We start from the raw sequence: 25,131 nt of genomic DNA on the forward strand, positions 1-25,131 counted from the left end.
AGCTGGCAGAGTGAAGTCCATCTAATGTCCAGTCCGACTGATTCGGACATTTGTGTTCTCACATACAGCATCTCCGGGTAATGGCTAGATAAGTTCTGGCTTTCAGTGCATGCCTGAAAGGGGCTTCAGATTCACTTTCACCCTTTGAAATGCTTACAGGTCGACCCATGAGGACCCCTGGGGATCTGTGTATTGGTGGTAGTGAATTGCATGTTATGGGTGACTGTTTGGTTGAATATTGCAGGCTCCTGTCACTTTGTATTTCACAGGACCAAAGAACCGGACCTGACCAGGCGGGGGACAAAGAGGAAACCTGCACAGTTGAACCAGGAGACCAAATCCTGGTGAAAACATATCAAAAGATGAAAAAAAAGATAAATAAAAAGATCTGAACTGGTCTGGACCACATACAGTTTTACTCACAACCTCGTCAGCTGTCCGAGTGAGCGGAATTCCAGTGTGGATCAATGTCACTACACTAAGGACATACAAGGGTGAGACCTAACATGGGGCACAATAATCCCCATCTACCCTTCTGGCTCCTGGGAGGCATTTCGCTTGAGTGTCTCCAGGCAGACACACGGATACGCAGTACGAGAATGTGCACCAGCCCTGCAGGCTGCAGCTGGACCCGGGATGGACTAACAACTGTCAATCACACCGGATGGGGATCCATGCGATCCAATAACGACACCTGGAGGATAACTGACTGTCATTTTTGGGGTCTAAAGAACCCTGTTAAATTGATAGAAGACCCCTGTTGTAATGTTTTGAATGGCAATGGATCAGGTATATTGATTTGGAAGGATCCGAGAGTGTGGATGCAATGGGCTGGGGAGAGGCAATTAAAATACATGAGATTTTTAATATTAATTGGAACTGCTGCTGGACTGGAGGAAGATGATTGTCCCACTCCGAAGGCCATATATGAGCATGCCCTCCAGCAAAGAGGTGAAACACGTGCTAAATGCAGTCCTCCAGAGAAGCCTGGCACGTGCCCTAAATTGTACAATGGACCTAAAATCAGATTGTCCTCTGAAGGAGAACCTCTGCCTGGCCTAGTATCAATCAGACACTTGTTTAATTGTCAAAGTGAATCATATCATCTTGCCTAAAAACTGTTCAGTTTTCACAGAATTAAAAAAAAACATCCAAATATTGATCAGCACTATGTTACAAAGGTTACCTAAGTGTTTCAGGAATGATGCAAGAATGATGCAGGATGGGTGGGAGCCGCTGGGTCAGCAGTAAACGCAATTTCAATGGCACTATAGTCTAATAACCCAGACTGGGCTGATAACCTGTTAGTAACAGATACTATATCGGTGGCAAAAGGAGGACTACTTTCTAACCAAGCTACTCGCCAGCTTCCGCTACGCATGATACTGGGGAGGTGATCACTGTTCTGCTCCAGCATTTGGCCAAAAACAGTAAAATTTATGAAGAAATTTTGGTGGGAGAAAACAAGTGCGTGAGGGTGGAGGAGATGTGTTACAGGACTGGCATGGCATTCAGCATGGAGATGGCAGCCTTGATAGGTGACCTGCTCGCGTCACGTGTACCAGGTTGGGTGCAGTAGCTGTCCTTAAGGATATAGAGCCGGTTCCCTGGGTGACGGCCGGGGAGGGGTCCCTGTCAGTAGAGGGGGGCTTGCCACAATGGTGAGACCATCCGGGGTGGGGTGCTCATTCAAGTAGGGCGGAGACTTGTAGTTAAGGCACAACGAATACACCCGCTTCCGTTCCCCTGTAATGGTCATGTGTGCCATGTGCGTTATGTCAAGTATATCATCTCCGACAACAAAGACACACTGCCTTTTCACAGGACCAGTGCTCTACCATCGGTAGCTGGGTACTGTGTACCACTTCAACTGAGTCGGGACAAGCCCTGTCAGATAGTATGATAGGACCTGACCTACAAATACAAGTATTGCCCGAATCTCCTGGAGCAATAGCGGTGAGAACCAATGCTACCCCTTGGTGTGGGTTTGGACCTCTGTGCTTTGGCAAAAAACTTTGCGCAACACCTAACAATTCCTACTGCATTAACCCATCCAGAGCGACTAGAATAGAGCTGATAGTGATAGAAGTACCAGCTTACTTCTATCACTATCAGCTCTATTCTAGTCGCTCTGGATGTCACCGCTAACACTTCCGTTCCAGCACTCCATAGCTGAGTGTTGGACCCCAATAACTCCTTTGAGAGAGTGCTTATGGCAGTTTCTGATAGAATTGAGAAGTTAAAGAAACTGATGCAAACGCTCTCATCTCTGCTCGGGAAGCTACTGATGCCTGCCTACGCTCTGATGAGCACTACTATACTGCAGCTAGAAAGGCAACAACTGTGACCCAATGGCTCAAAGGTACTGAACTTGCTGGGAGTAGCACCCCTTGGGGGTGGCTTTGGGTGGTGATATCTCAGAGTATCTGGGGACTTAATATTGCTACCTTTGTTTTAGTTCTTTGTTTGTACCATAAGCTACATAGTCTGATCAATAATGTGTCGTATGACGTCACCTACTCCAACTTGAATAATTCTCTTGAAAACAGTAACATGGTTAGAGCCTGAGCAGTGGTGGGTAGGATGTCTCCTCCCCCCAATACAAAATGTCCCCAGGACATCCAGGTGTGATTATTGGGATATTCTGATCCCATCTCCCAGGTTGCACAAGCCTTACTTTTTGTTATACCTCTTCAATACTTTATATTCAACTAGCAAACACAGTCACATTAGCAACCACTTGTGTTAGTGGAAGAGTTCTAAAAGGAAATGGAGATGTAGCTAACCTTGGAGCAGTACAGTTTTTGGACTTTAATGTTTGAGTCATACTGTAACATGTGTTTTGACTGCACGTGTGTTCATATTTAAACATTCAGGATTTACAGATTTATGGATTTATAGATTCAGGATCAGATTAATTCAGATTTCTGGATTTAGCTACAATACAAGATGGCTGTTTTAGTTCGGATGCACTGTGGAAGTGCATGGATACAATATATTGTGTTTGCTATCTGTCAAGTCCCCATCCTGTCATCTCTGTCTTTGGATTTGTGAGCAATAAACTTTTTTTGTGTGTTCTCATGGTCCTGAAGTTTCATTCTACATGTATGATGAATTGACAGGATGAGTGGAGGTCAATAATCCATCTGAAAAGTTACCTCCAAGCTAAGTTGTCACACTGAAAGATGAACTGAGCCACTACCACCCTATAATGAAAAACACTACCACAATAAGTGCAGTAACAAGGTATAAACATACTACTATCAGCATTTTCAGTTGACAAGCTGACCTCACTCTCCTGACTGTTGTAGGGAGCTCATTCTTTTTCTTATACTGCAGTCCACAAGCTTGCAGAGACATGAGTCAGAGGAAGACATTTCACATGCAGCTTTGTATGGATTTTGGGTTTCCAGCTGACTAGCTGGTGTCGCTGGTAAACTATGTGACAGACAAAACCCAGACCGCCATACCCACCCCTCTCTCCCACATGGGTACTTTGTTCCAGCTTGTTCCACTTTGTTCCACTTTGTTCCACCGCTGTTATATTTGGCTGGTGACACAGCATGGCTGGTGGAACCTGGGCTATGGAGATCAGCATGCTTTAAAAGCAAACATCTTGACCACCAAGCTACTTGGGAGCCCCTGTGGGGCTGTTGTTCTTGTTACTGCTCTGTAGATTAGAAATAGATTTAGAATTTTATTCAAGACATGTAAGTCAGCCAGCCTAGAATGATGAAGACAGTATTTTGATTGGTTGTAGATCAGTCTAGCTGCTGCATTCTGAATGAGCTGGCGAAGCCTGATGGTACTTGCAGGGTGGCAAACAGAAGGAGAACTACAGTAGTCTCATCTAGAGAGCATGAGAGCCTGGAACAAGAGTTGTGTTGAGTTAGTAGGAAGGAATGGACTGATTTTACAGGTGTTATATTGCAGGAATCTGCACCTCCGTGTCACTGTTGTTACATTGTCCCTGCAAGACAGGATAGTATCCAGCACCAAACCCAAGTTCTTGACAGCCCTGGGTGCTGACACAGTCACATTGTAAACAGGGAAGGAAAGGTTGGCCAGTAGTGAGGATGTAGCTGGCATGTACAGCAGTCAGGTTATGGAGTGACTGAGCTTGACATGTATCAAACTGCGTGATCATCAAACATCATTCAGGCATGCCTTAATGCATGAGGCAACACACTTGTCACTGAGTGATAAAAGGAAACAGAGCTGTGTATTCTCTGCATAGCAATGGTAGAAAGTAGTGGTAGTACCTGTATAGTATACTGGTAGTATCTGTTATCTGTTCTATGTAACTGAATATATCTGTTTCTATTCCACTGTTTGCTCAAGACTTGACTGAGGGCCTGATTGTAAGGTCCAACCTGATTGATTGCCTGATGGACATAGATTGACCTGAGGGTTGTGCATGAGAAAGACAAGGGTGGGGGTGTGTGTATTTGTAAGACATACAACACACCAGGAGGGTAGAGAAGAACCACGTTGTCGCCAGTGTTAATGCTGCCTTTCTCAGTCAAAGCAGATGAGATCCTCTCTGCCCGCTTGTGTAGCTGGACACATGTGGCTGTACTGACTGCTACCCCCTGGCAGACAGACACACAGACAGAGGAGAGAAAGAGAGAGTGAGCCAGTTAGAGAATGGGAGCAGCAAGCAGCTAAGACACAAACCTCAGACAAAATCCAACAGTAATTGACTTCATTATAAATGGACATACTAATGTATTAGTTATTAATAAATTCATAAACAAACAGAAGGATTTATTCAATCTGCAAATTCCTTTAATGACAAAAAACAAAGTTTCATAAGACCATACAGAAGTCACAGGTCTTCAAATTGACAGAGTGATGGAGCAATTTGAGTGCTACGTATCAGATCATTTAAGTGAGAAATGCAAAAATAATGACTATATGTAAATGTTTCATTTCATGCACAAATGTGTTGTACCTTTGCGTTGAGAAGTACAAAGAGTATGTGGTCTGGGTCTGTGTGTGCTCTCCACTGTAGGGCTTCTGTCAGATATTGGTGCTGGGAAAGACAGAGCAAGAGTGAGCTGTGTGTACCCACACAGACCCACAATCAGTGAACCAAGAGGACCATCTCACCTTTGGAAATGATGTGGCCACTGGGTATGTGAGGAAGTGCAGGCTGGTGTAATTCTTCAGGGTAACTAATAGAGCCCTGCTCATGCAGTGCACTACTCTATGTGTACAGGATGGAGCCCATTAACTTCCATTAGTGTTATCTGAATGCAGCACCTACGTTATTTTCATGCTGTTAATTTCAGGCGTTCACAAGACTCTGACAGAATTGTATGACAGATACAAAAATGTCAAATTCAAAAAGGATTCTTTGATATGAATTACGGCAACTATTTACATCAATTATTTAAACTTATACACTTCTTGCATTCCTCGGTACTGGTACCCTGGGCTGTTTATCAATCTGAGTTTTTGTCCGTTCTTGTGCTCTCGTGAACTCGTTTAACATCATCTTTCATGGTCCAAGTACTTCCAAAGAACGCAAGTGACCAAGAATGCTTAAAATGCCCGGATGTGTTCTTGATCCGCCCCTTTTATCGAGGATGCATTGGTTGGTGACTTGGCCAGCGAGAACGCATCTGATATCCCAGAAGTCATTACAAGATTGATGGCAGGAGAGGTGAGCGAGCACAACTGTAGGTTTTTACTTTTCTTATTTCAAGTAAACGGTACCTGTAAATCATCCTCTGAAAAAAATGTGACAGGAAATGGGCAGTATAGTTGTGTAATATTTGCTTATTTTATATAAGAAACAGCTAATTTGTAAGTTTGCTCTGACTTTCATGGGGAGTAGGCTTCGCTTAGCTAGCGTTATTCAGTTCAGTGGCGATGGTAGTTAACGTTAGCTAAGTTAGCATGGGCTACAGAAAACGCAACTTGAGGGAGGGATCATATGATTGATATGACATTTGACAAGTGTGATCAACTACAAAGCTAAAAAGCCGTCCCTCAAGTTATGTTACCCATGGATTTACAGGTAACATTTACTTGAAATAAGAAAAGTAAAAAAAAGTAGCAGCCTACACTGTGGCAAAACACAAATGTAATACACCAAATTCTGTGATACTCATGACACATATGAATGTCAAGGCAGCAGTAGGTTACAGGGTCCTGACTCGATCAGCTCAGATCACCTGTATCTCACAAAGTAACAATGTTACTTTGTAACAAAGTAACTAATACAACTGAAATATTTCTTAATATCAGAATGCATGATTATCACCTTCCAAATAATTTAAAGAAGGGGACAATTGAGGGAAAAGAACAGGAATAGCTGCACACAATACTAGGATGGGACACTTCGATGTGGGAGAAGTTAGGGTTTTGAGGAATAGGCTGACATTAAAATAAAAGCCACAGCAACACAGGCAGATCTTGGCGATCAGAGTGTATTATTTGCTAGCTGACACAACTCTCCATTCGCCCCAACATTTCCAGCCATTTGTTCAGTGATTCACCAAAGCAAAATTAGAGTGCTCTGGCTGAAAATGGATCTATGGCAGAACAGAAACCTTTAAAAAGGCACATGCAGGCTACTTCTTTTATGAAGCCATGCAGAGCCTTCAGGTAGTCACATTTTGCCAGAACACCTCATACATAACAGGGGTGCACATAATCTTGACTTTTAGTGTTACATTGCGCCTCTAAATCTCTGTTATACCAATTTGGAAATATTCATTATCCGTCTCTCACCCATGTGGAGCACTTTTTATAATGAGAGAACTACATTTACATTTATTCATTTGGAATATTCTATTCTTGTCCAGGTAGCTCAACGAATGCCTCTTTCATCACACCCCTAACAGTGCTGCTTCTCTTGTCTCTCTTTTCTAGTCACAAGGCATGTGTTCTCTAGTTAATTCAGGGGCACGTTGTTTTTCCAAAGCGTTATGTGAACCCCTGATAACTTAAAGCACAGGTGGTAGCAATTATGGCCATCAAAACACAGGCTGTATGATGATGGACGAGTCCTGCAGCACATCTAACGGAGACAGCAGACCAGACCTGCTGGTGTGTTTTCTTACCATCTTGGTGGGCCACATATAGAGCTACATCCCAGGGAATAAAGACAGAACAAACAAGCCTTTAGTAAAACATGCTGGTCTCTGCTCCGCCCCATAGCCTTCACAGACAGAATACTTCACTGGCATCTGCTTCCATCAGATGTAGCAATGACAACTAGTCATTAGGCAAACTGTCCTCATATTGACCATTACACTGAGGGTCTTCGAGACTGTGCACAATAAGAGGCACAAGCATTTTAGGTGCATGCAGGTTACACTTCCTGCATTATCAGTACTCAGCCATACAGATGCAATCTAGCTGCAGAAATCTGGGAAAGAGTTTATGCAAATGAAAGCGATTTATCAATCCAGGCAAAAACTGAGGGAAACTATTTTAAGTGGTCTGAAAAGCAGGTGTTAACTTGGATTGGATAGCACAGGATTTCCATGGTCAGCTGCTCCTGTTACTGTGACGTAATGGCAAATGTGCTGAACATTTAAAAAAAAAAAAAAAAAACATTCCTTGTGTAATAGACGTAGTCTTGTAGTAATACTTACTATGAATTGGATGTAAGCAACATATTAATAAAGTGAAGTCAGTGCTAAAATGGGCGGAAAAGTAAAACCCCTATGACTTCACAGAGATTCATATTACCCACAACCTCCACTGTCCACTGGTTGGTAAGGTGAAGATTTTTCAAATTGTTCAGATGCCATACCCTTGATGTCAGTGTGTTTTAATTACTAAAAACGCTGAAGATGATTTTATAAAACACAATACATAGTTACATTGTCACATTTACTCATAAACTGATTTTCTGTTATTAATTCAGGTATGTACACAGCACATATATTTCTCTATTACTTGGACAAGATAAAATTTTGCAACTGCAGTGGGAGGTTCTCCTGTCTCCTGATAGCTGTGTCACTGCCCTGCAGACCCATTACCTGCCTTTTGTACAGGGATTGCTGGATAAGGCCTTCCAAACCTTTCAGAAGATAAACCTTTATGAACAACACTTTTCTCTGTTGAAATCTTGTCTCTCAATGTCTTTCTCAGCCTATCATTGGCTCTTTTTGCCCTGCCAATTCCATTAGCTGTCCGCTATCCATATTTTATTTCTGCATTATAATGATAGATTTGATTACTGTAAATTTGACAAATTGTTGTCTCTTATGTTTAAAACCTCCTGTTTCAAAGAGGGTCCTTCCTTTGTATGGCCTTTTCTTAACTGGCCATTTTCATCCACCTTGTCGAAACATATGCAATTCATTCTTGTTACTAAGTATAAGTGACCTTGCATGCATATTGCAAGCTGCTAAAAGGTGCCAAACCCGTGGGAGGAGGGGAGCCCCTGGGCCATCTATACCCCCCTCCCCCTTCAGAACAAAGCCAGTTCTGACCCTGGGCCTTGGCTGTACTCTGCTCTGAGAATAAGCACATTTGCTGAGCAACTTTGAAGCCCCTACAAATGTTACATTTTACTCCTAATTATTCACATGCTTTTAATTATTTAATAACATTGCTATTAACATTTTTATCAACAGATGAAATTAAACTTTTCCCCCATTTCCTCAACTTTCACATGTGAACACAGGTGCAATGTTTTTTCAGCAGGTCGGACATAAGAACTGCATACAGTTTTAGTGAACACTAAGCACATTTGTGCAAAAATCAAATTATGTAAACACTTATACATATTATACTTAGTCATAGTGTATGTTACGTCTCCATCCATGTGATAAGCGACATTACCCTAACATTGAGATTTTTCAAATTCCATGGTGATGTCAATGAAATGATGACATGGCATTCCATGACCATCTTACTTCTGCCATTCATGTTTATGGGAGCTAATTCTGTTTTTTGTGCAGAGGCTTATGCTTGTGTAGTCCTTTTGTTGGACTCTTCACACAAATTGTTACCACCAATTTCTCCTCATTACCCACTTTTTGGAACCTTGACCACTTGAATTCTGAGAAACTTAAGTGAACACACATTAACGTTATAATGATTAAAGTACCTAGCAAGCAATGATATGGGATCTGCAATTCATCAATCCAAAAATCTCATTTCTACACTGTACATAAACACAAGGGATTGAAGCAACACTTTGGTCTGGTCACTGCTGAAGTTAATATGCAAGCATGAAAATCCAATGACTCAGAGAGCAACACTGTTCTCTGGTGCCCTTCAAGAGGCCACCAGCAGGCTTCCAGAGGCCACCTGTTCCAGCCACCATGAAATAACCTGCAACAAATGCAGATGAGCTATCTGCTGCTTAGTTTTGCTACCACACCTACATCTTTCCTCTGTGTTAGAGACCAATCACAACAGAATCCTTAACTGACAGATAACTTAAGCATTGCTGTTGAACAGTGGGAGAGCTACATCAGAAGGCAATCTGCACAGGGACCAGCTATGCTGAACAACTGGTCCTAAGCCTTACCTTGCTGACCAGGTCCTGGTTTTCAATCAGCCCCAGCTCTCTTCCAGCAGCCTGCGCGATTCTTTTTCCTGCTACCAGGTTACCAACCATGATGGAGGCTGGCCCCACACCCACTGATGGAGCAAGAGAAAGCAGCTGAGACGCACACACACAAGTGCACACATACAGACAGACATACAGACATGGACTCTCTCTCACACACACACACACACACACACACACACACACACACACACACACACACACACACACACACACGTATGTACACACATGTAAACTAATTTCCTGTTGTTCATAGCAAGGATGTGGCTCAATGATTGACTGGTCTAGTAAAGCTGGGCATAAGATATTATACATTGTTACAGTGGAAGCATGTGGAACACTGTGTGAGAGACATTTTATTCAATGAAAATAACCCCCCCCCCCAAAAAAAAACCAAAAAACAAAACAAAACAAACAAGGTGTCTGGGTATAGCCCAAACCACAATTCTGTGTTCTGTGGTCTGTCCCAGAAAAGCCTGATTGGGACGACACACCTGTGCATACCTGGATGTTTCTGCCGTGGTTTTGGTAAGTTTGTGACACAGGTGTGAGGGCACATTAGGATGTTGCATGGGTGCAGGTTGCCCTCCAGGAAGGACTGCTTAGTTTCAGAGATGTGGATACCCCCCAGCGGTGTTTTGGGAAGGGTGTTTGCAGGAACTAGTGCCAGACAGTACACTCCCACCTGATGAATGCTGTCTATGGCCTACAGGATAAAAGAAGCACAAAAAATAACTCCACTCATATCTTAGACAAACACCTGGTAAATATTCTGGACACACCTATAATGATCAGAACTAGGTTACACTATAGGAGAATATGCAGCACACAAGGGGAGGGGGGGCACAAGATGACTCATTGGCTTACATCCCGGTAAATGACCCAGGCATGGATACGACATGAATGAGATAATCGGCATGGCTTCTGAGAATACATCTGCTGGACATCAACTCCAAACATGCAGGTGTGGCTGGTCCAAGATTAGATCTGTTTGGGGCCTAAGGATACATCAAGGGTAAAAGAAATGCTTGAGGGATGGTAGGATGGGGCCTCGCATTGACCACTCTTAGAGGGAAAGGTCAAGTCAGTCGAGTGAAGCTCAGTGGCAGGATGAACCCCACAGTCCACAGGGCATCAATACCCCAGAGACTACCTCAAATATTACATTTGTGAATCCTGAGCCCATCCAGTCACAACCAGCATGGGAGAAGAAACTCCAAGGATGGAGGCCAAACATGAAGTGGCCTAAGTCCTGCAGCAAGAATGAGTGGGAATCAGTCAATGCAGACCTAAGCAAGTTGCTGGACGGACTTCGACTGACAGCTGAGAGCAAATGGAAAAAAATAGGTGATCTAACACCTATGGGGTGAAAAGGTTTGGAACAACAGAACCAAAAAAGAAGAACACCCTTAAAGTCCAGATGGCAAAAAGGAATAGAATGCCTTGTCAAAGAAAAAAGATACCTGAGAAAGCAATGGAGGAGGGCAACATCAGAAGAGAGACAGGGGATCAACATCCTTCAGGAAGACCTAAAAGAACGCATAGAAAAACTGTGGCGGGCGGAAAATCTCAGAGTCCGACAAAAGAAAAAAGATATGACAAGAACTTCTTTCTACAAGGACTCATTTAGATTTGTGAAGGGACTTTTCACAAAAGAAAAGAATGGATCTCTAAAAGCATCAAAGCAGGAACTGGAGGAACACCTGAAAAAGAACCACACAGACGATCAAAGGCACGAGGAGCGAGTCTAACCTTCAGACATGCCACCAATGTCTCAACCACACTACCTGTTTGACATCAGCCCTCCTCAAACTGATTGAGCTTGAAAAAGCTGTAAGGAAGGCAAGAACATCTTTTACTCCAGGCCCTGCACATCTCCTCTGCCTGTTGACATCTGTGGTGAGGAGATTGAGGTGGTCACCTCCTATAAGTACCTGGGCCTGCAGCTGGACAATAAACTGGACTGGTCTGCCAACTGTGACTCTGTGTACAGGAAGGTGCAGAGCAGGCTGTACTTTCTCAGACGACTGGCATCTTTTAGCGTCTGCAAAAAAATGTTGCAGATGTTTTATCAGTCGGTGGTGGCCAGTGCACTTTTCTATGGGGTGGTGTGTTGGGGGGGAGCGCCAAACAGAAGGACACACAGAGACTGAAGAAATGGAAGGCCTCCTCCATCATTGGTGCGGAGCTGGACTCTGTGGCATCGGTGGCAGACAGGAGAGCACTCCTCAAACTGCTCTCTGTCATGGACGACAGCAGCCACCCACTCCACAAGCTGGTGGTGGGGCAGAGGAGCAGCTTCAGTGAGAGGCTGATCTCACTGAACTGCTCCTCCGAAAGATGCCGCAGGTCATTTCTTCCCAGAGCCATAAGACTGTACAACACCACACGTGGGAGAGGAGGGGAAAGGAGGAGCACTGTGTAGTCTTTTAGTCATTTAACTTTTTAGTCTTTTTACCCATGCACTGTGTCCTTTACCCATGTACTGTTCACTGTTTTTATCTGTTTATTTATTTATTTATTCTTTTTGCACTTCCGCACTTTTAATGGTTGTATTATGGTTTTTATTATGAATGTACTGTATGTCAGCGAGCAGCTGGATAACTTAATTTCCCACTGGGATTAATAAAGTACATATCTATCTATCTATCTAATGGTGTGCCATATTGCCTGTACAAAAACACTGCAGACGTGCCAAAGTTCTTGTGGAAACTAATGAAGATCATTCGGGGGACACAAAATATCTCAAAAGGTAGGAGGGTAAGGTAGGTAAGTTTTCTTTAGCATTGTTGCACAAAGGTAAGCTAATGACCATCATCAACCTGGTCATGATTATTTCCAAGATTTGCAGTTCTGTGTTACAACACCTGAGTTTACAGCATCATGGCAAACAGTAGAGATAGGAATAATGGCTGGGTGCACCATCTCCCCGCTGGTCTTTACTCTAGCAATGGAACTGATCATCAGAGGGTCCCGATGGATAGTGGGAGGAGAACGCTTAAAATCTGGTGAACGCCTACCCCCAATCCTTGCTTACATGGATGACATGACTACCCTGACCTCAACTGTTCCTTGCACAAGGCAACTATTGAATAAACTCCATGCCACCATCTCATGGGCACATATGAACATCAAACCCAGAAAATCCAGAAGCATCTTTATTGTCCAAAGAAAGCTCACTGACCAGAAATTTCACATTGAAGGTACACCCATTCCAACGGTCTGTCAGAGCTTCCTGTCAAGAGCCTGGGACGTTCGTACAACAGAAGCCTCAAGGATGCTGAGCAGAGTGAACATCTAAGAGAAGAAACCATCAATAGCTTGGCCCGCATTGATAAGACCCTCCTTCCTGGAAAGCTTAAACTGTGGTGCCTCCAGTTTGGCTTGTTCCCCCGACTGATGTGGCCTCTGACAGTATACGATCTTTCCATCACAAATGTAGAAAAACTAGAGAGGACAGTCAGTCAGTATGTGAAGAAATGGCTTGGACTCCCACGCTGCATCAGTAGTATTAGCTTGTATGGGAACACCACTCTGGCACTGCCTATTTCAAGCCTAGTGGAGGAATTCAAATGTTCCAAGGCAAGGTTAGTAATGACACTCACTGAATCTACTGATGCAGCATCAAGAACAGTGACACCCTGTTTGTCATCAGGAAGAAAGTGGACTCCATCTGAGGCAGTAGAAAGTGCAAAATCTGCTCTCAGACAGAGACATCGTAGGGCACATGCAGTATGGAACAGCTGACTTTGGACTTGGCACAACACCATCATAGCATAAAGCAACTGAACTGAGAAGAAAGCTGGTGGTGGAAGAGGTGAGGTAGCAAGAGGAGGCAGCACACTGTGCAAAGGCAGTGTCACAGGCCAGATGAGGCTAATGGACAAGATGGGAGAGTCTGGAACACTGGAAACTCACCTGGAGGGATATCTGGGAGATGGAAGGGAACAGAGTGAGTTTTATCATTAGAGCCACCTATGATATTCTCCCCACTCCCAAGAATCTCAACCAATGGATGAGAGAAGATCCATAATGCCCCCTTTGCAAAACATCAGCAACACTTAAATACATCCTGACTGCATACCCAACCAGCCTCACGCAAGGGCACTTCACTTGGAGACACAACCAAGTCCTTCAACAGCTAGCTTCCATTTTGGAAGACAGGTGGACCACCACTACTGCTTTACTCCCCCATCAGCCATCCCAAATGCACACCGTGGCCTTCATATCAGCTAGGCAACATACCAACAACCCACCAACAAGCAAGTCAAGCCTGCTGCACCCAGCTTGAGACTGGAAACTGCAAGTTGATCTGGACTGGGAACTCATTTTCCAACTAGAGATGCTCTCCACCAAGCTCAGACCAGACCTGATCCTGTGGTCCAGCTCTTGCAGGCTCCTATCTATTGTCAAACTGATTGTGCCATGGGAGGATGTGGCTGAAGAAGCGTATGAACTGAAGAATAATGGTGATTATTTAGTGATCATTTATCGTAGCTAGTAAGCAGTATAATGGTTAGTCTGGTATAATCAGTATACACAGTATAATGTGATTGTGTTTACGTAGTTTGTAGCGTGATCACATAACCAGGTTATGTGACACACAATCCAATGTGATGCTGCTATTGAACGATTCACGCACACATGCACGCTGTGTGCGTATGCTGCAGGTCCACCCACAGAGAGGCCCCCAATTCCCATGTATGATTCCCACAAAGTTGTTCTTAGATCATTCACTATATGTATGATCACTAACAGAGCCTGCTTTGATATATTAGTGCTGTACCTCCTATCCCAGGCTCGGGCCTACTCTTTGTATGTTCTCCGGCTTGGTCTCCCAGGCTCGGGCCCACTCTTTTGTGTGACCTATGGTCTTCCACCTTATAGTTAAAGCTTTTAGCCCACTCTTTATCATCTGCCTTGAATGATATGAAGGCACATTGCTTGGCGGTATCATTCAGTCATACCCCCCGACCCACTCTCCCACTCTGCCTCCCCTGTCAAGGTCTGTGACAGAGAGAACAGAGAGGAGCCGGGTAAGTGTGTTCTCATTATCAATCCAAGAATGCCTTTTGAAGCAGTGTTTTTCTAATTAGGCGCCAGTGCCCCAGCTATGGCAAGGTCGTGAAAACCTAAACATCCTACCACGCTTTGCGCGAGACTTTGTGTGCGAGACTTTGTGCATGTAACATCTGAAACTCTGCTGAGCAGACCATCGCCTGTGAAGCCTAGCTGTATTGTAGGGCTGCCCCTGACCAAAGATTTTCCTAGTCGACTAGTACTCATTAGTTCAAGCCATTAGTCGACTAGTTGTTGCATGTTTATGACAGAAAATGAAAATGGTTTGAGTTCCAGGGCTGAGAAAGAATGTTATAAGTAACATTGTTAACACTGTGCTACGTTACAGAGAAATACAAAACCGTAATAATGAGCCTTTAAAATATAAATTTTACAAGCCCACGCACGAAGCGAGCCGCCTGTTAATGACAATGCTAATGGCAAAAGCGGCAATGATTCTGAATGTGTCGAAACAACCAGTGGGGAGACTGAACATTTTGTTAATTTATTTCAACACAGTATAACATAATACAGCGTATGAACTTGTAACACCAAACAATAACTTATAAAACAAATGATAAATAAAGACAAAACATGAAGTTAAACATGCAGTAGCCTAAGTAAGGTAATTTAGCTTCCCCAGTCCCCACAAACACTTGGATAAGCCTAATAGCGCATATGACAATCTATTTATTTCGTTGCATATAGCCTTTCTCTTTCAATTCCTTAATGTTAATTAGGCCATTAATTATTTAGTGTAATGGAATAACCCATTCGGTGTGATTAGCCATTTAGCGTGTATGCTAAAATCGGTGCGATTAGAACACTAGACTGGAAAAATTCTAGCTAATGTTAGCTTTGAGGAAACAGTGATTTAACGTTAAAAAATATAGCAAATGCTAACTGAAAACTATGAGAAGCTTAATAACGCTAATGCAAACATAACGAACCATGTAACGTAACAGTTCACTACATTGTATATAAATAAGTTACGTGCGAAAGGGATATTAACATTAGGCTACTCGGGAGAGCCAGGACGAAAGTAACACTTTTCAGATAAACATAATTTTAAAGGATAACGTTACAGACAGAAACTAATTTTCGTTGTTCTCAACAACTCACGTGTGCCATTTTGTACAAATGTGGAACAACTTTGGAATAATAATAGAATAAGTATAGCTGTTATTGTGGAGAGATGAAAGAAACAACTGTTAAAATAGTCCTGACAATGACTCCTGACAGTTAAACCTGAGTTGCTTCTAAACTGAGAAACTCTGACATGGCAAACTTCAGGATGTGTTAAAGTACTAATCAATCTGTCAAATGATCATGACTATGACACATGAAACAATAGACACAACTTGTCATTCAAAAAAAAATTACCTCTTGAGTGAATTTACTTTCTGTGATCGAAAACAGCTTCTCGGGTAACTCCGCAAAAGTATGATGTATCCACGCGACTGTTTGGGGTTCTGGTAAGTGTTGCCTGATATACATGCTGACACAGTTAGGCATATCAGACTTGCATGGGCTCGGAGAAAATTCCCGTGTTAGGTTCGTCCCGGCTCTACCCTCCATGTTTCAGATGATAAGTCATGTTTGAGGTCGACGAATGATAGGCGAATCTTTGCATGCAGAGTTTGCATGCCACCTTCTTGAGGTCATCTTTTACACACTCGAAACAATCCCACACTTGGATGATTTCCAGCCCAACATAGTCTAATAACTTTTTAACGACAAAGCGCAATTCCCGAATGGAGCTTGAGGGGTTTTTTTCTGCGACTAACTGAACAATGAAAACTTGGACTCTTCTCATCGATTAATGTTTGGTCGACTATTAGGGGGCAGCCCTACAGTATTGAAGATCATCAATAAACAGTCTTTCCTCTCTCCTTCAACTGGGGTCCAGACTTAAGTTCTTTGTGTCAATGGTTTTATTAATTAGCTTGCAAGTACATCAATTTCACCGAATGCAAACAGAACTCAAGAAGCTCAAGTACGCAGACCTTACAGAGGAGGCTAGACAAAAAGGCTGGGTAATGCATGTGTTCCCACTTGAAGTGGGCTGCAGGAGGTTTGTAACTATTTCCACCACCACAGTATACTGAAGCAAATGGGAGCCAGAGGACGCACCCGGAAGCAGCAACTGGCTATGGCTAAAAAGAAAAGACAACATCTGGGCTTCATGCTGGCTGACAGCAAAAGGGGTAAAAGCAGAGGGGGGTGACCTGTGGTGGGAAGGTTCACCGTTGAGCCCTCTGGAGATGTCATGAGCCCATCAAAGAAACATCTAGGAAAGAGGTTGCCCACCTGATGACCCCAATGACCTTTTTAACCCCTGATCCCCCACACCAACACCTCAAGACTGCCGATTTTAACATCTAGTCCTATCTTATTGACATTATTAAAGTCTTATGAATAAACCTTCTGAAACATCCGAGTGCTACTGATTACTCACACAGTACTGCTGAAGCAAAATGTTTGTCTGAGCCCAACTTGTGCTTGCAGCTCACATCTCCACCATCTGAGGCCCTTAAAGCCAAATGTTCTTTTAAACAGAGTGTTTGCATTGTACCCAATGACACAAGGGAAGCTGACAGGGCAAGGTGCAGCTGTAGAAGGGTGAGCGATGAAGGAACAGAGGGGATAAACACAGGAGGGGGTAAGGGGCAGGGAGGAGTATACCGTACCTGTAGTACTTTACTCATCCACTGGAAACTGTCCTCTTCACTGGCATCAGGCCTCTGCTCCGCCACTATCACAATCCTCTCATCATAGAAGACAGTCACAGAGAACACAGCAATCCTGCCAGACATTTACACATGGCATGCTCAGGAGCTCTTGCCACTGATCACCAGATGGCAGCATGAAAACTAGGGGCTACTACTATGAAAACTAGTGGCTGCTTACCTAGCCATGTCATGGTTCGGGTATGAAAATTCCTCTGCACCACCAGCCTCACAGTGACACCCCCCTCTCCATCGTGACCTCATTTCTTTCCTCATTTCTTTTTCTCTTCTTTCTCCCCTTTCTTCTCAACCCACCTCACCTCTGTCCACCCCCAGTCAACCTTTCCCCCTGTCTTTTCTGCCATGGTTGTTGCCTCCCATCTGTTGAATCATGCTGACGTGTTAGTAGCCCACTTCTTCAGCCTCAATCTTGGTTAGGGTATTTTGTGAGATACCTAATCTGAGTCAAGGGTGGAACTGGAACTCACCTCCCGCGGTAGACTGTTTTCATTGGCTCCACAGCCAGGGTGGTGGCCACCAGGTCATCTGCACTATGTCGTCGGCCACTGATCATCAGCAAGCCCTCAGTCTTTCCCACCACAAACAGCAGACTGCCCTGAGGGAGTCAGACAAGCCTCTGTATCAACAGAACTACCCCTGGCAGGAAGTCCAATAGGCTGTAGTGTTAATTGTACGTCTGTTGATAATGAGGTGCTGTTTAAATTATGCTGTTCAAAAAAACGTTGACCTGAAGAAACTCATCTTTACATTTGATGTATTAAGGCTGCAACTATCCTCATCCAAGTTTCATAATATTTCTTTGTGAAGTACTGAAAATACTAAGAATTGATAAAAGCAGCCTCAGTGAAAAACGTTTGATCTTGTTCTCTTACCGGCCCCACGAAGCCCAGCAATCCAGACCGCACAAAAGGAATCTCCCCTATTGGGGTGCCACTTGAGTTGACAGGAATAACCTGCAAACAGACCTGTATTTAATTTCCATTTGGCATGGTTTTGATTGTCCAGTCAGGACATTGCTCAGATCAGAGCATGAGAAACTAATAGCATGTGTCAGTGTAACCTGCCTTCCTTCTTACTTACATGCTTTCATTAGAATATATATTACAACAAGTAATGCAACTTTATCTTACATTAAATTAAATGATATGAAGCTTTCATATCATTGCATTCCTGCTCTCATATCACTGCATTCCATGACTTTTCAAATGCTAAACTGCTCCTATTAAATCTGCATCAGTAAGGTTGAATCTTGATTGGGTATTGCTGGAGATGTAGCATGCAAAGGATCAGGATGAACGCAGTGCCGGGACCTCAAATGCATTCTTGGTGACCCCTGGCAGGCCGTAGTACATGGTTCCTCCAGCATGAGAGTTCACCACAATCTCTCCAATCTCATCCGTTTTACAAAGCTGGGGTGGTCCATCTGGCTTTACAATGCACATCACAGCTGTAATATACAGAGTCATGGTGTCAGCTCTGTAATACACAGCTCCACAGTGCCAGGGCTGTAACATATCATGGTCAGATCACAGTAATGTGCCCAGTCATGGTGCTCATACTTGCAGTATCCAATCTGGGATACACAGCTTAATATAATATCCCCACCTCCAGGCATAATGTGTCCAACATCTTGCACAGTGAGAGCAGAGTTTTTGTCCTCTGTATTGACACGAATCACACCACAGCTCAGCCCTCTCAAGGACAAGACAGCACGGGCAGGGAGGGGTGCCCCAGGGAGCCCTGGCCTGCAGTCACAGAGGAAAAAGCATTTTTCACTCAGATCTGCTGCACCGAGAGGAAGAACAGTTTTTAGACAGTTTTTTTTTAATTCAAAGAGACAGAGAGTGAGTTGTACACAATAATAATGTTCTGCATTTATATAATGCTTTTCAAGGATCTCAAAACACTTCAAATGGAAGGGGATGTGTGATGCACAGCATCCATTTGGCTCCTGGTCATCCAACACAATCCACTGAGGTAGAAAGGAAGGGAATTATTTATCCAACATAAACTAGGGCAATCATTAGTTGGCCAGGCTGAAAGAGTGATTGGAAATTCAAGCAGGATACCAGGAAACTCTTTGTGATAAGTGCCATAGGGCTCCTGAAGGCCACAGTGAGCAGGGTCTTGGCTTGGCATCTCAAAACTGCAAGGTAGCACACCTTAAATAGGGCAACAGGTTTGACAGTAGGGCCGAGAGAGTAATTATGTTGGAAACAGAGGTCTCCTCCTTTACCTCTCTTAATGTCTCAACCTCTGGTTGCATTATCCATTGTCCTCTGTGTCACCATAAAGACTGAATGGTGACAGAGACGGACAGCACTACCTGCGGATGGCTACTGTCATTGCCTCGGGGGAAGCAGCACAGGGACAGATGACCTCTGGCTTCAGGCCATGGATTTGAAAGGTGCTCAGGAAGGCATCACAAGAGGACACCGACCCTGTGAAACAGACACAGGGAAAGTGCATTATACTTAATTTCTGTGCTGTTTCTCAAAGAGCTGAATCCCATTACCATAGGCCTAGATTTCACAGATCTATAAAATAACCTTAATAACTGAAACACAGGAGGAAGGGACCAAAATACAGCCTCAGTTGCAAAGGAATTTCAAGCACTTCAGATTTCCCTATAGTGCCTTAATGCCAGTGAGGATATGAGCAGAGTTGATCACAGACACCTGCCTGCAGCTAAGATGCAACTGCTGTCTAATCACAGTACTGAGTTGCCCAAAGTGCTCTGAACTGCCACAATTTGCAACTTTTTCAGAAGAATTTTTCTCAGAAGTGCACAGCTGACAACTCGCTTAGATTACATTCATTTAGGATTATGAAGGTAATAAAATGTAACAATGTGAAAGGAACCTGTATACATATAACACATTTTAAGTATTCTTGACAGTTAATATGATTTAAAGGAATCCAGTTCAATCCATATTCATAATTTAAATAAACCTACCCAGGTTTCACCCTGGCAAGAAAAATGCTTAGAACTTCAACACTTTTCAAGTAAACTAGTGAGTGAAATAAACAATTTTGAATCGTAACTTTCTGTTACGATAACTTCAGATGATTCCAGTCATAGTTTGCCAGTGACACAGGCCAGTCTTGAATGTGCTATGGGGTTAAACACTTTTAACAATTAAGCAACCTGGGAGTACATGAATCCTATTATGGAGAAACTGGCCAGCACTTCTCACATAAAATGAGCTGAAAAGAGCAAAGGTTAAAAAAAAACACCAATAATTTATTTTAAAACCCAACAAAGACAAGGAAACCAGCCTACACAAACCAGCAGCAGGAACAAAATGAGCCCCTCCCCTGCTCTCCAGCCACACCTGTATTTAATCAGCCCTCAATTAGGCAGGTGTGGCTTTTAGCCAATAGGCTGGTTCCCAGACAAATTACTCATGTGAACAATTACAGATTTGAAGTTAACGATTAACACAATTAATATTGAGATTCTAGGGGGAGGTGAATGCTCTCCTTCACACCTATTCAACATCCATGTTGACATAAATGACTCACAAGGATTGGTGCCATCAGCCACGATAAGCATGCGAAGGGAGGCCAGGTTGGTGTCCCGCTGGTCCCGGTGAGCCATCATGGCCCAGTGGAGGTCACGGCACTTGACGACGGCAACCCGAGCTGGAGGGGAATGAAAGAGAGCTTTAATACATCCGTCCACAGCCATCATTTAGCTTGCTGATAATCTACAGTAGCCTCTACATCAGTGGTTCTCAAAGCGTGGTCCTCAGACCACTGGTGGAAACTAAAGGTTTTTCCAAATGGTCCCACAGCAAGTATGGCTTTAAAAAAGCTTAAAAAAAACAACAATCAGATATAAATGAATAAATTATATACACACTCTGAAAACAAAAAACAGATGCTGCTTTACAGGCTGATCTTCCCAGATTTTCTAAATTAGTAGCTTCAGTGCTGCAACTCTATAGGTTATATTAATAGGAGATGCTCTGCCAATCTGTATCTTCCATCCATATCAATCCATCTTTTTATCTGCACAAATCCAAACGGAGCACTGTGGAGAGCACTAGAACATTAAATAGAAACATCTACTAATTATAGTTTCTGCAGTCAACCCTCAAAATGTGTAACAATACATCATAAATGAATCATAAACTGTGTCTGAAACAATCACTACCTTCCGAGAAAACGTAACCATTGCTAGGTACCTGTGAGTAGATCAGTTTGCTGCTAGCTAGCCAAAATTGTCTACTTGGCCAGGTTACAATGGCTCACCAGCTAGCTACTTATTATACGTTTTCACTTGAACAGATCTCCGTGCTCAAATCTCATCAAAAGCAGCACTCCTTAACACAGAAACTGGGAACGGATGGGGTGAATGCAGTTACAATTGTAATTTTTAAAATAAAATAATTCTACCATATGAATCATTTTGAGTGAAATTTGTGAGTCTTCTTATTAAGCTATTTATTTCCCTGCCAGAATTAAACATGATCAAAAATAGGAAATAACTAATGAAACTGAATACTGAAAAAAATATTGTTTGTCTGATTTTATTCTTTTATTACAGCGCATCAAAGAACCAAGTCATATTCTTCATTTATAATGAATTTCACTCCAAAATTGCAGCCTGGAGAGTGAGATGGCCCGCTGAGATTTTTCCCCCTTTGTGTAACCCTATTTTGGAATCATCAATTGTACGTTAGTCTTGCCTCATCATGAAAACCTCTGCACTTGTGCAAGAGTGCCGATACCAGACAAATACAATCCTCTGATACACTCACACACAACTATTTTTCACACAACAGCCGCACAGTGGAGAAGAACATGCATTTGGCAAGTGCTGGACAAATCAAAGAGTGCCTGACAGTGGTGAGAGGAGGAAACCCTGGCTGACTACCCACCCCTATCCCCAGTTGAATGAAACCAATTTGTTGGTCACTGTCAGATGAAAAGGCCAGTTTTGAACCTGGGCTATAGGGCTCAGTCTGTACTCATGATGAGCATCTTGCCAACTGAGCCACTCAGGAGCTCATTTGTGTGGTAATTTGATCCAAAAATGTGGTCATATACTGTACATGGGGGTTAAAAAACTCTTGATTTCATTTGTGCATAATCTTCAGTTATTAAGGTTGTTTATTATGAATGCTGATAAATCTGAAATTGTACCCTTTTTGTTCATACATGAATAGATGTGCATCCAGGCTTCTGAGTAGGTATTGAGGTCACTTTGAATGCAAGCTGAGCTTTACGGCTTGGGTTTGATCCCACCCACATCAATGGTGACTGAGAGCCCACAGCAGTGGAACAAATTGGCTTTGCTCTTTCGTGCATAGGGGAGGTCATTATTGGCCAGGGTTTGACTATATACAGCACTCAGTGACAATTATAAAAAAAAGCAATGTTACTGTCAAATCAGTGTTACTGTCACTGACAGCAACATTTATTATCATTAAATTTATTATGCATTTATCATTAAACAACAACATTTATTATTATTATAACATTATTTGAAATGGAAATGATTGTGTTAAAGGTGCAAAGTAAAAAAAAATATTGGTTGGAAAACATGTGTGATGTGTGAAATTGAACAAAAAATGCACATTGGCACATATCACCAATGCTGGTTCTGAAATGGGAATCCATACAGAAGTCAAAAAGAAAAGGATTGAAAACTAAAAAGCACACTAGAGCCAGAAACACACAACTGTGGGTGGACCGACTGAGACCCTCTTGACAGCCATTAATGATCATATTATAATGTTAACTGGGGACACAGCTGTAACTGGCATCATCTTGATATGGACACACAGAAGTACAAGCCTGAGTCCCTTCTCATACCTCTGTGAATGTGGACTCTCCGCACCCACGACAGAGGACAAGCCTTCATCACTGAGTAGGGGACACTGATGGTGTGAATGCGATTCATGACACTCTGAAACACAGATCACACCAACCACTGTCAACACACTGGAATACAACAGAGTTTCAATGAGGTGGGCTATATGGCTGAGCTTACCGTGAGGACACCATGCCAAAGGCCCATGTCTTTCTTAAAGTCTAGTACGCTGACCAGCGTTTCTCCTAAGGAAATACAAACAAACAGGAGTCAGATGGATTACACACTGCTATCATATAGACAGTCATGCAGCTCTGCACAGACCTGATGTCCAGATGATAACCTTGAAGATTCCAGAATACTTGTTTTTTTGTGCTCAGCCACACTAAGTGCAAGGTTTTGCAAAGTACAGTGAATATTTGAGCATTACCTGGGCATCATGTATCTGAGAATCCGGTTATTGTATGGTATACAAATCCAAAGCCTCTTCCTCCCCCCGCTCCACTCCTCTCCTCTCCTACCTGCCTTCCATTCCTTTCTTGCCTCACACAGAGATAAGACCCATTACTGGTTAATTAACACCAACTCTGATTAAGACTTATCTTTCCACTCTAACTACACACAGGCAATCTCTCTGTCTGGGGAGAGGTGACCTTTGTGAAAAGGACTATTAACCACATGGTTGTAAGTAGATTTGTGGAATGGAGTGCAATGGTATTGTATATGGGTATTGCTTTCTGCTTTGGAAAATGACAGCCATTTTCATGTTTGAGGCAATACTGAACAACACCATAATAGAGTGGCTCGCAAAGCAGGTGTGCACCTGGAAAACATAGTTAGCTACTGAGAAATTTGGGTCTGAGCCTTCACAATGCCATTTTCAAGACAGAAACACAAGTGATGGTGTTGGCCCACCCTATGTTCAAAGCAGGCGTAGGTCCCCAAAATTGTTTTTTATTGGATGGGGTTGCTGTTGTTCCCATGGTATTTTTATGCTTTATTCCCTTTTACGCAATCCCTTTTTGCTGATTGAGCCACATGGGACTAAGCTGCCACAGTCTTTTAGGGCAGATGCCCAATGTCAGACTTTGAAACACCTGGTCTAAGTATCCCATTTTGCAATTTAGTGTCACAGTTGCAACTTGCTGGTGTGTGCTGGTTCAGCCATGCAGGAAGAGACCACAATCCTCTAGATGGATTCTTTGGCACATAATGTGAGTAGATCAAGTTTAAAATTCTAACAAAATATTTACACACAAACACAGTTAACAGGAAAAAAAACTGCACTTGCATAATTTCTGCTGATTGTGCTAAGTTCATGATAGAAAAAGTAAACTGCTACTCACTGTGTTATGGCATAATCACTGCTATCAGTGCTATGCTGATGACACTCAACTAATCTTTTCTTTCCCTCCCTCCACCCCCCAGGTCAACAAAAAGATCTCTGCATGCCTGGCTGACATCTCCAGTTGGATGGCCTCCAACCACCTCAAGCTTAACCGATCTACTGTTCATCCCAGCCAAGCCTCTTCTTCTTTCCTCTTCAAGAGCTCTCAGTTACTGTTGACGGCACCACAGTAACTTCCTCCATATCTGTGAAGAGCCTGGGTGTCACCCTCGACAACAGGCTGGACTTTGACGACTACATCTCGCAGGCAACACACTCCTGTCAATTCCTTCTCCTCAACATCAGGAGGATTCACCCTTTTCTGACCACCTACTCCACCCAGCTGCTGGTCCAGGCCACTGTGCTCTCCCGCCTGAACTATTGCAATGCCCTCCTTGCAGGCCTCCCAGCCTGCACCATTTAGCCCCTGCAGCTCATCCAAAACGCAGCTGCTAGGCTGATCTACAACCTCCCAAAGTTCTCCTGCATCACCCCTTTACTGAGATCCCTCCACTGACTCCTGGTCGCAGCCAGGATCCGCTTCAAAACCTTGACCCTCAACTTTTCTGCT

At 43.2% G+C, this 25,131-nt stretch overlaps 1 protein-coding gene across 1 annotated transcript in view; it reads right to left on the bottom strand.

The window, feature by feature from the left end:
* Positions 1 to 25,131, bottom strand: part of LOC118778856 (disco-interacting protein 2 homolog B-A-like) — an 87,900-nt gene that overhangs the window by 13,844 nt on the left and 48,925 nt on the right. Inside the window, exons 14-26 of the mRNA XM_036530619.1 lie at positions 23,354 to 23,418; positions 23,176 to 23,269; positions 20,878 to 20,997; positions 19,679 to 19,793; positions 18,958 to 19,097; positions 18,663 to 18,799; positions 18,225 to 18,305; positions 17,820 to 17,947; positions 17,293 to 17,407; positions 10,049 to 10,250; positions 9,503 to 9,615; positions 4,955 to 5,035; positions 4,469 to 4,592 (exon numbers count right to left, since the gene is read on the bottom strand). Of these exons, the coding sequence (XP_036386512.1) occupies positions 4,469 to 4,592; positions 4,955 to 5,035; positions 9,503 to 9,615; positions 10,049 to 10,250; positions 17,293 to 17,407; positions 17,820 to 17,947; positions 18,225 to 18,305; positions 18,663 to 18,799; positions 18,958 to 19,097; positions 19,679 to 19,793; positions 20,878 to 20,997; positions 23,176 to 23,269; positions 23,354 to 23,418 (1,515 nt within the window). The remainder of the gene's footprint in view (positions 1 to 4,468; positions 4,593 to 4,954; positions 5,036 to 9,502; positions 9,616 to 10,048; positions 10,251 to 17,292; positions 17,408 to 17,819; positions 17,948 to 18,224; positions 18,306 to 18,662; positions 18,800 to 18,957; positions 19,098 to 19,678; positions 19,794 to 20,877; positions 20,998 to 23,175; positions 23,270 to 23,353; positions 23,419 to 25,131) is intronic.

Source organism: Megalops cyprinoides, chromosome 6, assembly GCF_013368585.1.
Source record: "Megalops cyprinoides isolate fMegCyp1 chromosome 6, fMegCyp1.pri, whole genome shotgun sequence".
NCBI lineage: Eukaryota > Metazoa > Chordata > Actinopteri > Elopiformes > Megalopidae > Megalops > Megalops cyprinoides.